The 11,515-nt window shown below is 42.9% G+C and overlaps 1 protein-coding gene across 1 annotated transcript; it reads right to left on the bottom strand.

Annotated features, from left to right (window-relative positions):
* Positions 1-845: 845 nt before the first annotated feature.
* LOC117341868 (DNA-directed RNA polymerase II subunit RPB1-like) lies at positions 846-9,954 on the bottom strand. The gene is made up of 3 exons (XM_033903729.1): positions 9,505-9,954; positions 1,839-2,402; positions 846-1,493 (listed from the first exon to the last, which is right to left on the bottom strand). The coding sequence occupies exons 1-3, from the start codon at positions 9,952-9,954 to the stop codon at positions 846-848; spliced, it is 1,662 nt and encodes a 553-aa protein (XP_033759620.1).
* Positions 9,955-11,515: the final 1,561 nt, after the last annotated feature.

The raw sequence follows: 11,515 nt of genomic DNA, 5'->3' as shown, positions 1-11,515 counted from the left end.
GGGACTGAGTGGGGCAGTTAGGGGGATAGTTAGAGTTGATGGAGGGGAGGGACTGAGTGGGACAGTTAGGGGGATAGTTAGGGTTGATGGAGGGGAGGGACTGAGTGGGACAGTTAGGGGGATAGTTAGGGTTAATGGTGGGGAGGGACTGAGTGGGACAGTTAGGGGGAGAGTTAGGGTTGATGAAGGGGAGGGACTGAGTGGGACAATTAGGGGATAGTTAGGGTTGATGGAGGGGAGGGACTGAGTGGGACAGTTAGGGGGATAGTTAGGGTTGATGGAGGGGAGGGACTGAGTGGGGCAGTTAGGGGGATAGTTAGGGTTGATGGAGGGGAGGGACTGAGTGGGACAGTTAGGGGGATAGTTAGGGTTGATGGAGGGGAGGGACTGAGTGGGACAGTTAGGGGGATAGTTAGGGTTGATGGAGGGGAGGGACTGAGTGGGGCAGTTAGGGGGATAGTTAGGGTTGATGGAGGGGAGGGACTGAGTGGGGACAGTTAGGGGGATAGTTAGGGTTGATGGAGGGGAGGGACTGAGTGGGACAGTTAGGGGGATAGTTAGGGTTGATGGAGGGGAGGGACTGAGTGGGACAGTTAGGGGGATAGTTAGGGTTGATGGAGGGGAGGGACTGAGTGGGACAGTTAGGGGGATAGTTAGGGTTGATGGAGGGGAGGGACTGAGTGGGACAGTTAGGGGGATAGTTAGGGTTGATGGAGGGGAGGGACTGAGTGGGACAGTTAGGGGGATAGTTAGGGTTGATGGAGGGGAGGGACTGAGTGGGACAGTTAGGGGGATAGTTAGGGTTGATGGAGGGGAGGGACTGAGTGGGACAGTTAGGGGGATAGTTAGGGATTGATGGAGGGGAGGGACTGAGTGGGACAGTTAGGGGGATAGTTAGGGTTGATGGAGGGGAGGGACTGAGTGGGACAGTTAGGGGGATAGTTAGGGTTGATGGAGGGGAGGGACTGAGTGGGACAGTTAGGGGGATAGTTAGGGTTGATGGAGGGGAGGGACTGAGTGGGACAGTTAGGGGGATAGTTAGGGTTGATGGAGGGGAGGGACTGAGTGGGACAGTTAGGGGGATAGTTAGGGTTGATGGAGGGGAGGGACTGAGTGGGACAGTTAGGGGGATAGTTAGGGTTGATGGAGGGGAGGGACTGAGTGGGACAGTTAGGGGGATAGTTAGGGTTGATGGAGGGGAGGGACTGAGTGGGACAGTTAGGGGGATAGTTAGGGTTGATGGAGGGGAGGGACTGAGTGGGACAGTTAGGGGGATAGTTAGGGTTGATGGAGGGGAGGGACTGAGTGGGACAGTTAGGGGGATAGTTAGGGTTGATGGAGGGGAGGGACTGAGTGGGACAGTTAGGGGGATAGTTAGGGTTGATGGAGGGGAGGGACTGAGTGGGACAGTTAGGGGGATAGTTAGGGTTGATGGAGGGGAGGGACTGAGTGGGACAGTTAGGGGGATAGTTAGGGTTGATGGAGGGGAGGGACTGAGTGGGACAGTTAGGGGATAGTTAGGGTTGATGGAGGGGAGGGACTGAGTGGGACAGTTAGGGGGATAGTTAGGGTTGATGGAGGGGAGGGACTGAGTGGGACAGTTAGGGGGATAGTTAGGGTTGATGGAGGGGAGGGACTGAGTGGGACAGTTAGGGGGATAGTTAGGGTTGATGGAGGGGAGGGACTGAGTGGGACAGTTAGGGGGATAGTTAGGGTTGATGGAGGGGAGGGACTGAGTGGGACAGTTAGGGGGATAGTTAGGGTTGATGGAGGGGAGGGACTGAGTGGGACAGTTAGGGGATAGTTAGGGTTGATGGAGGGGAGGGACTGAGTGGGACAGTTAGGTGATAGTTAGGGTTGATGGAGGGGAGGGACTGAGTGGGACAGTTAGGGGGATAGTTAGGGTTGATGGAGGGGAGGGACTGAGTGGGACAGTTAGGGGGATAGTTAGGGTTGATGGAGGGGAGGGACTGAGTGGGACAGTTAGGGGGATAGTTAGGGTTGATGGAGGGGAGGGACTGAGTGGGACAGTTAGGGGGATAGTTAGGGTTGATGGAGGGGAGGGACTGAGTGGGACAGTTAGGGGGATAGTTAGGGTTGATGGAGGGGAGGGACTGAGTGGGACAGTTAGGGGGATAGTTAGGGTTGATGGAGGGGAGGGACTGAGTGGGACAGTTAGGGGGATAGTTAGGGTTGATGGAGGGGAGGGACTGAGTGGGACAGTTAGGGGGATAGTTAGGGTTGATGGAGGGGAGGGACTGAGTGGGACAGTTAGGGGGATAGTTAGGGTTGATGGAGGGGAGGGACTGAGTGGGACAGTTAGGGGGATAGTTAGGGTTGATGGAGGGGAGGGACTGAGTGGGACAGTTAGGGGGATAGTTAGGGTTGATGGAGGGGAGGGACTGAGTGGGACAGTTAGGGGATAGTTAGGGTTGATGGAGGGGAGGGACTGAGTGGGACAGTTAGGGGGATAGTTAGGGTTGATGGAGGGGAGGGACTGAGTGGGACAGTTAGGGGGATAGTTAGGGTTGATGGAGGGGAGGGACTGAGTGGGACAGTTAGGGGGATAGTTAGGGTTGATGGAGGGGAGGGACTGAGTGGGACAGTTAGGGGGATAGTTAGGGTTGATGGAGGGGAGGGACTGAGTGGGACAGTTAGGGGGATAGTTAGGGTTGATGGAGGGGAGGGACTGAGTGGGACAGTTAGGGGGATAGTTAGGGTTGATGGAGGGGAGGGACTGAGTGGGACAGTTAGGGGAGAGTTAGGGCTGATTGAGGGGAGGGACTGAGTGGGACAGTTAGGGGGATAGTTAGGGTTGATGGAGGGGAGGGACTGAGTGGGACAGTTAGGGGGATAGTTAGGGTTGATGGAGGGGAGGGAATGAGTGGGACAGTTAGGGGGATAGTTAGGGTTGATGGAGGGGAGGGACTGAGTGGGACAGTTAGGGGGATAGTTAGGGATGATGGAGGGGAGGGACGGAGTGGGGCAGTTAGGGGGATAGTTAGGGTTGATGGAGGGGAGGGACTGAGTGGGGCAGTTAGGGGGATAGTTAGGGTTGATGGAGGGGAGGGACTGAGTGGGACAGTTAGGGGGATAGTTAGGGTTGATGGAGGGGAGGGACTGAGTGGGACAGTTAGGGAGATAGTTAGGGTTGATGGAGGGGAGGGACTGGGTGGGACAGTTAGGGGGATAGTTAGGGTACATGGAGGGGAGGGACTGGGTGGGACAGTTAGGGGGATAGTTAGGGCTGATGGAGGGGAGGGACTGAGTGGGACAGTTATGGGGAGAGTTAGGGCTGATGGAGGGGAGGGACTGAGTGGGACAGTTAGGGGATAGTTAGGGTTGATGGAGGGGAGGGACTGAGTGGGACAGTTAGGGGGATAGTTAGGGTTAATGGAGGGGAGGTACTGAGTGGGACAGTTAGGGGGAGAGTTAGGATTGATTGAGGGGAGGGACTGAGTGGGACAGTTAGGGAGAGAGTTAGGATTGATGGAGGGGGAGGGAGGGGGGAGGAGGCGTTTGATGTATATGCATTCTTTAATCTACTAGCTATATGAACAGTCACGCAACAGTTGGTGTTACTGGAAACCAGTTGGGCAAAGAAAAAACTTTGAGAAAAAATACTAATATCGTTCTAAAGAAAAAATTATTTGATCCTTATATCTCTCTTTCTATCGTTGAATTTTCACTGAAAGACTTGTAGATATCGTTGTTTGTCGATAAACCACTCGATATATCGTCCAGCTTTCCCCCTTCCTCTACCTCAGCAGTCGACAACAAAACCCCCCGCGGTCACGACTGACACTTCTACGATTTTAGCAAACTTTTTAACATATCTTTGGGGAACTTCAAAGGAATATGGCTGTGGAAATCTTAATGCACTATATCGAGTGTTTTGATCAACATATAATTGAGTCCGATTGCCCATACACTGAAAGAAAAGCTAATGTGTTCTATAAAGATTTCCTTTCGCCCTTACTAAACATACCTAGATGGGTTTGTCTTCGGCTGATGGATTTGTTAGCATACCAATCTACCATCAGTATCGACGACATTTTATTGCATAAAACCATACTACGAATATGATTACTTCATAAATAACACTTTGTAAATTCAATATTTTTTTCATTATAATTTTTGATTTTTTAATTCTTTACAGAATAATCAGTTTGAGATGGTGAAATGGTTTGTCGAAACAGTTCGTTTAGAAGAAACATGTTTTTTTTTATATTTCTTTATCCGAATGAATTGATGGTAAGGTAGCCGGATTTTGTCAGGCTTTGGGTCCCTTAATGGTGTTATTAGTTTGTGAAGTAAAAAGTATTAAACACCTCTGTATAAAACTGAAAAGAAAATTGACTTTAAAAGCTAATAGGAACACATTGGTATAATTACCTACCTTTATAGCTGGGATAAGTGAATCTAAACGAGAGGTAAACACAAGCTTTTAACCACAGGCTACTGTGAGTGATTCGACAATTTTGGTTATGTGAGGAAACAGTTATATTCAATAGGCAATCAGTTTTAACATTCTCCAATGCCTAGTCATATCTTTTTTAATGTCCATAAATGTGTGAGACCTTATTTATACTAAGTAGATCATCACTTCGATTAAAGTTACATCTGCAAAATAAGACTGATCACAAGGGGACAGGAATATTCCATTTGTAAATCGAAAGATGACAGCGTTCGTCTTTTACAAGTCATAAATATCGTTCTTGATATAATTAAGGATGCATGCTACCTTCTGCTGACTATGCTAAGGTTAAATTCCTTCACTGATTTTAAACAATTATAAGAATTAGAATTGTCCTTATAAGTGCTTACGTACCCTTGATGTGTGTCACCAATTCTTGTGTACTTTTTAAAATAGGTCATAAGGTCGTGTTAACATCTTAAATATGTCACCAATCTTGTGAAAAGTTGTGTACTGTGTCATCAATGTCTGTGTATGCAGTTGTTGTATTCATGCAAATATTTAATTCATCCTTTATATGCATATTTCTGAATGTTTCTCACCAACATGTCTTCAGTACAATCGTTCGTTTATACCTTATCAACATGTCATCAATTATAGTGTACCTCTTAAATGTGTCATCAGTTCTTGTGCACCTTGTCGATATGTCATCATTCTATTGTACTTTTTAAATGTGTCATCAGTTCTTGTGCACTTGTCGACATGTCATCAATTATGTTGTTACTCTCATATCTGTAATCAGTTCCTGTGCACTTTATAAAAAATATGTCATCAATTATATTGTGCATGTACCTTTCAGAAATGTCATTCAGTTCTTGTGCACCGTTTATATATGTCATCAGTTCTTGGGCATGTTCTCAATGCGTCATCAAGTATTGTGTACGTAACTCCATTCAAAACAGCCTTGACCTCTCTATACATGATAGTCTCATCAAAATGAATGAATAAATAAGTTTTATTTTAATTAGAATAACCAAAGAAATACATTCACGGTTGGTATCCAGAATTGTCAATGGTCGTTGACTTTTCTGATAATTGCATCAAGTATCTTTCTAGTGTTTAGACATTGTACATTGCATACTGTACATTTAATAATGTAATTCTTTCTGTCAGGGAATCAGACAGATATATAGGTTATTCTGTAGTTTCAGGCTTAGTGTAAAGTCTATTGTTTGACAGGATTGGCAGTAATATACCCAAAACATAAAACTGCAAATGAATTTAGAAAACAGACAGGTTAAAATAGATTCATTTGTTACAGAAACATCGATATCGGTGTCTAGTAACGTTAAACCAACAGGATGCGCTTTGAAATATAAATTTTGTTTAATATTCGGAACAATGAATTAGATGGCAATTGCGTTAGGGAATCGATTTGGTTTCCTCAGCTGAGCTAGTTAAATTGCCCATCTAAAACGTACAAAATTCTAGGCTAGCATTGCAGAAAAATGTTATTTAAAAAAAAAATATCCAAAATGGACCGTTATAACAATGGCGTCAATATATTGATTGTTGTATAAATAACATAAACAAAAATGGATAAACAAGAATTCTTCGCGTGGTTAAGTGTCGCGAGGGGGCCATCAATCCATTCGGTACTGGTGTCTTTTCCGTCGCTATCACCTGCAAAAATCTCAATAAAAATGATTCATTTTCATATAATCTTTGTTTAAAAGCCGTTTATAATTAACAGCGCGTGGTTGAGATAATGAAGGAGTTGGTAGTTGCCGGCGCATTCGCACATAAACCACGCTTCATCATTTCCAGCGGAGCGGTAAAGAGAGGCACTGTTTAGTTGTAGATATCATTTTTTGTATTTTTGTTTGTCTCTTATGTTTTCAAACTGTCTGGTTATTGCGATCCGTATCTGAAAGTACTGTTCCCGTGATTGTCTCCGGCGGTGGGTATATTAAGTATTGAAAAATGACCATTTTTAACGCCACTCTTTCAATTATATCATGCAGTTTTCAAAACATAAAAATATCGAAATCGAAAGCATACATGTTTTAGTGTACTAGTCGACAGAATGAGCTATATATCCCAAAATAGTTCTGCTTTTCCATATAATCATTTTTATTTGAAAGCAATTCTTGTGTATGCGTTGTTTATCTATGTCTTTAATTGTCGAATAATGAAACTCCCCATCGACCAACCTGGGTGTGGTATGCGATATATTTACGAGACCTATACTTAAATGCTACATTTTCTTGAAATTGTACGATTTAGAAAGGACGTCGTTGACGTGTAATATAAGAAGTTCGGTGTACGTGGTAACGGGTAATATTTTCGTGGTATTTATTTTCGCAAACCGAATTTTACGACATTGAGCGGTCAAACGGTCAAACGATATACAATATTACCTTTGTTATTTTAAACGTGTATATATGTAAGTACTTAGAAGGACAGGAAGACAGCATACCTGTACATTAATCAAAAATGTAGTTAGATAAAATGAAATTAGATAAGATTATAAAAGTTCCACTTTTTCAAATAAAATAATGTATACGGACTCAATTGTGGTAGAGAGGGCAAAGCATTTTCAGGTAAGTGAACAAATTATGATGCTGAAAGCAAAACAAATTCAGACGAAGATTGATGTGGGAGGCAACAGTTTCAGAGGAAGATCTATTGTACAAATTATGATGTAGGGGGCAAATCAGTTTTAGACGAAGATCTATTGTACAAATTATGATGTAGTGGACAAGAGTTTCAGACGAAGATCTATTGTACAAATTATGATGTATGGGGCAAATCAGTTTCAGAGGAAGGTCTGCTGTACAAAATATGATTTAGGGGACAACAGTTTCAGACGAAGATCTATTGTACAAATTATGATGTAGGGGACAACAGTTTCAGAGGAAGGTCTTCCGTATAAATCATGATGTAGTGGGCAAATCAGTTTCAGAGGAAGATCTATTGTACAAATCATGATGTAGTGGGCAAATCAGTTTCAGAGGAAGATCTACTGTACAAATTATGATGTAGTGGACAACAGTTTCAGAGGAAGATCTATTGTACAAATTATGATGTAGTGGACAACATTTTCAGAGGAAGATCTATTGTACAAATTATGATGTAGGGGACAACAGTTTCAGAGGAAGGTCTTCCGTATAAATCATGATGTAGTGGGCAAATCAGTTTCAGAGGAAGATCTGCTGTACAAAACATGATGTAGGGGACAACAGTTTCAAAGGACGATGTACTGTACAAATTATGATGTAGGGGGCAAATCAGTTTTAGACGAAGATCTACTGTACAAATTGTGATGTAGGGGGCAAACAGTTTTAGACGAAGATCTACTGTACAAATTGTGATGTAGGGGGCAAACAGTTTTAGACGAAGATCTACTGTACAAATTGTGATGTAGGGGGCAAATCAGTTTCAGAGGAAGATCTGCTGTACAAAATATGATGTTGAGGACAACAGTTTCAGAGGAAGATCTATTGTACAAATTATGATGTAGTGGACAACAGTTTCAGAGGAAGATCTATTGTACAAATTATGATGTATGGGGCAAATCAGTTTCAGAGGAAGATCTGCTGTACAAAATATGATGTAGTGGACAACAGTTTCAGACGAAGATCTATTGTACAAATTATGATGTAGGGGACAACAGTTTCAGAGGAAGGTCTTCCGTATAAATCATGATGTAGTGGGCAAATCAGTTTCAGAGGAAGATCTGCTGTACAAAACATGTTGTAGGGGACAATAGTTTCAAAGGAAGATGTACTGTACAAATTATGATGTAGGGGGCAAATCAGTTTTAGACGAAGATCTACTGTACAAATTATGATGTAGGGGGCAAATCAGTTTTAGACGAAGATCTACTGTACAAATTGTGATGTAGGGGGCAAACAGTTTTAGACGAAGATCTACTGTACAAATTGTGATGCGACAAAACCATTTTGAGAGGAAAATCTACCGTACATATTATGGCGTATACGACAAAACAGTCCCATAGTACGAAAGCCGGTTGGGACCATTTTCGTAGAAGAAAATAAAAAAAAAATCGCGTTATTACGCGAAACTTACGTTATATCGCGAAACTTTCGCGTAATTACGCGAAACTAACGCGTTATTACGCGAAACTAACGCGTTATATCGCGAAACTTTCGCGTAAAAACGCGAAAAAAAAATTATTTTCTTCTACGAAAATGGTCTCAACCGGCTTTCGTACCATAGAAATCATTTTAATGTTTATTAATGAATCAATATTACTAACCTGTTTTTTGAGGATGAATCGCGGAAGCACATTAAAGCAAATTAACAAAATACAATTTAATATGTGCATATTGACAAAGAGAACATGTAAATGGAAATTACTTTAGGTATATTAAATCATCCAAACGACTTCAATAGAAAGTCGTGATGCTATCTGTTTTAATGAACTACTTAAATATGTTTCAATATTGGAATATGTATCATGAACCAACAGTCAGTCCCGAGGAGCCATTGTTTCCCTAACAAAGATGGACGACTTTTCTGTCTAATGCACACTTTCGGCGTATCGATACAAACAAAACATTTCACAAGGGAATCACACTATTACTAGTATTAAACAAGACAATCGCATGTAGTCTACATATATCAAACAGCACTCCCTAAACAGTGATAAAAGTTTTCAAAGACAAAACATTTACAAATAAATTTGATAATTATGTTTTATCACGATCTCTATCTCAAAGGTAGTGTTATCCCAATGGTGGGATGAATAAATTGTGTATAATTAAAATTAGCCACATGGGTATGTACTACGTACAATATTATAGCTTAGACGTGGAATTAGGACATTTGTCTGACAATATTATAAATAATGTAGTGCGTGGTAGAAAATTGATGGCCTATTTGCAAGTTGGAGTGAAATAAAACATATGAAAATCAGAAAGTTAATAGAATATGTCATAAGATGTGCTGTCAGACGGAACATGAAGAGGATCCACAATACAATTCTGTTTGCAGATACAAAAACGGCAGTGCGCTATGTGACAAAATGAATGCTCTTCGCTTGGCCAATTGTCGCTTTTCGCCTGGCGCATTGTCGCTCTTCGCCTGGCGCATTGTCGCTCTTCGCCTGGCGTATTGTCGTTCTTCGCCTGGCGCATTGTCGCTCTTCGCCTGGCGCATTGTCGCTCTTCGCCTGGCGTATTGTCATTCTTCGCCTGGCGCGTTGTCATTCTTCGCCTGGCGTATTGTCGCTCTTCGCCTGGCGTATTGTCGTTCTTCGCCTGGCGTATTGTCGCTCTTCGCCTGGCGTATTGTCGTTCTTCGCCTGGCGTATTGTCGTTCTTCGCCTGGCGTATTGTCGTTCTTCGCCTGGCGTATTGTCGTTCTTCGCCTGGCGCATTGTCGCTCTTCGCCTGGCGTATTGTCGTTCTTCGCCTGGCGCGTTGTCGTTCTTCGCCTGGCGCATTGTCGCTCTTCGCCTGGCGTATTGTCGCTCTTCGCCTGGCGCGTTGTCGCTCTTCGCTCGGCTCCATGTCGCACTGTTGCTCTTCGCATAACAGGGGCGCCCAATGCGACAGTGCGCCACGACCGAAATCAGCCCTCGTAGGTTGGAGTCGTTACTTTTATACAAACTTGCTACTACCATTCCTAGTACATTTACTCAGTACTGCTTTGGTTTGTTTTTGTTTAACGTCCTATTAATAGCCAAGGTCATTTAAGGACGTGCCAAGTTTTGGAGGTGGAGGAAAGCCGGAGTACGCGGAGAAAAACCACCGGCCTACGGTCAGTACCTGGCAACTGTCCCACGTAGGTTTCGAACTCGCAACCCAGTGGTGGAGGGCTAGGGATAATTCAGTACTGCAGTCCTATTCGGATACTGTTTACTTCAGAGTGGAATTGATGGAATATAGATTGGAAAGATATCAAAACGTTTGGTTTTTCTATTCTTTATACTAGCATTCCACATTGTAAACTTGAGGGACGCCTTCGTTCTTATTTAATGAAAGTTTTCTTTTCCAAGAAACGGGAACGACGATGCAAGTATATAGTTCTGAACTATATGGGAGCATGTTTTGTAAAGTGTACGACTATGGCTCATAGGAAAGATCCCGAAGATGACATCGTGAGAATGGTTGAATTTCTGATCGACCTTTGCCGAGTTTGGTGACCAGATCTTCTCACAGATTAGTGACATACCCTTAGGAACACTTTGATCCTCTGTGGGCCGACTGGTTTTTGTTTTCATACAAAGCTGATTATATTAGTTTATCAGAACAGGTCAGGAAGAGTTTCGAAAGCCCTTCAGTTTAATAGATATATTGATGATGTGCTTTCTTTAAATAACAAAAAACAATCGACAATTTCGATCTATATACCCTGTCAAACTCAACCTTAAATTTCACCTTTGTGTGTTCAGACTGTGGTATATAACACCTTTATGTGTTGAGGTTGTGGTATATTACATCTTTGTGTGTTGAGGCTGTGGTATATTACACCTTTATGTGTTGAGGCTGTGGTATATTACATCTTTGTGTGTTGACACTGTGGTATATTACATCTTTGTGTGTTGAGGCTGTGGTATATTACACCTTTGTGTGTTGACACTGTGTTATATTACACTTTGTGTGTTGACACTGTGTTATATTACATCTTTGTGTGTTGACACTGTGGTATATTACACCTTTGTGTGTTGACACTGTGGTATATTACATCTTTGTGTGTTGAGGCTGTGGTATATTACACCTTTGTGTGTTGACACTGTGGTATATTACACCTTTGTGTGTTGACACTGTGGTATATTACACCTTTGTGTGTTGACACTGTGGTATATTACACCTTTGTGTGTTCACACTGTGTTATATTACACCCATGGGTGTTGACGCTGTGTTATATTACACCTGGGTGTGTTGACACTGTGGTATATTACACCTTTGTGTGTTAACACATTGGTTATATTACACCTTTGTGTGTTGACACTGTTTTATATTACACCTTTGTGTGTTGACACTGTGTTATATTACACCTTTGTGTGTTGACACTGTGGTATATTACACCTTTGTGTGTTGACAGTGTGGTATACTACACCTATGTGTG

This window comes from Pecten maximus, chromosome 14, assembly GCF_902652985.1.
Source record: "Pecten maximus chromosome 14, xPecMax1.1, whole genome shotgun sequence".
NCBI lineage: Eukaryota > Metazoa > Mollusca > Bivalvia > Pectinida > Pectinidae > Pecten > Pecten maximus.
The sequence above is the reverse complement of the archived record's forward strand: the minus strand, read 5'-3'. Positions and strand labels throughout refer to the sequence as shown.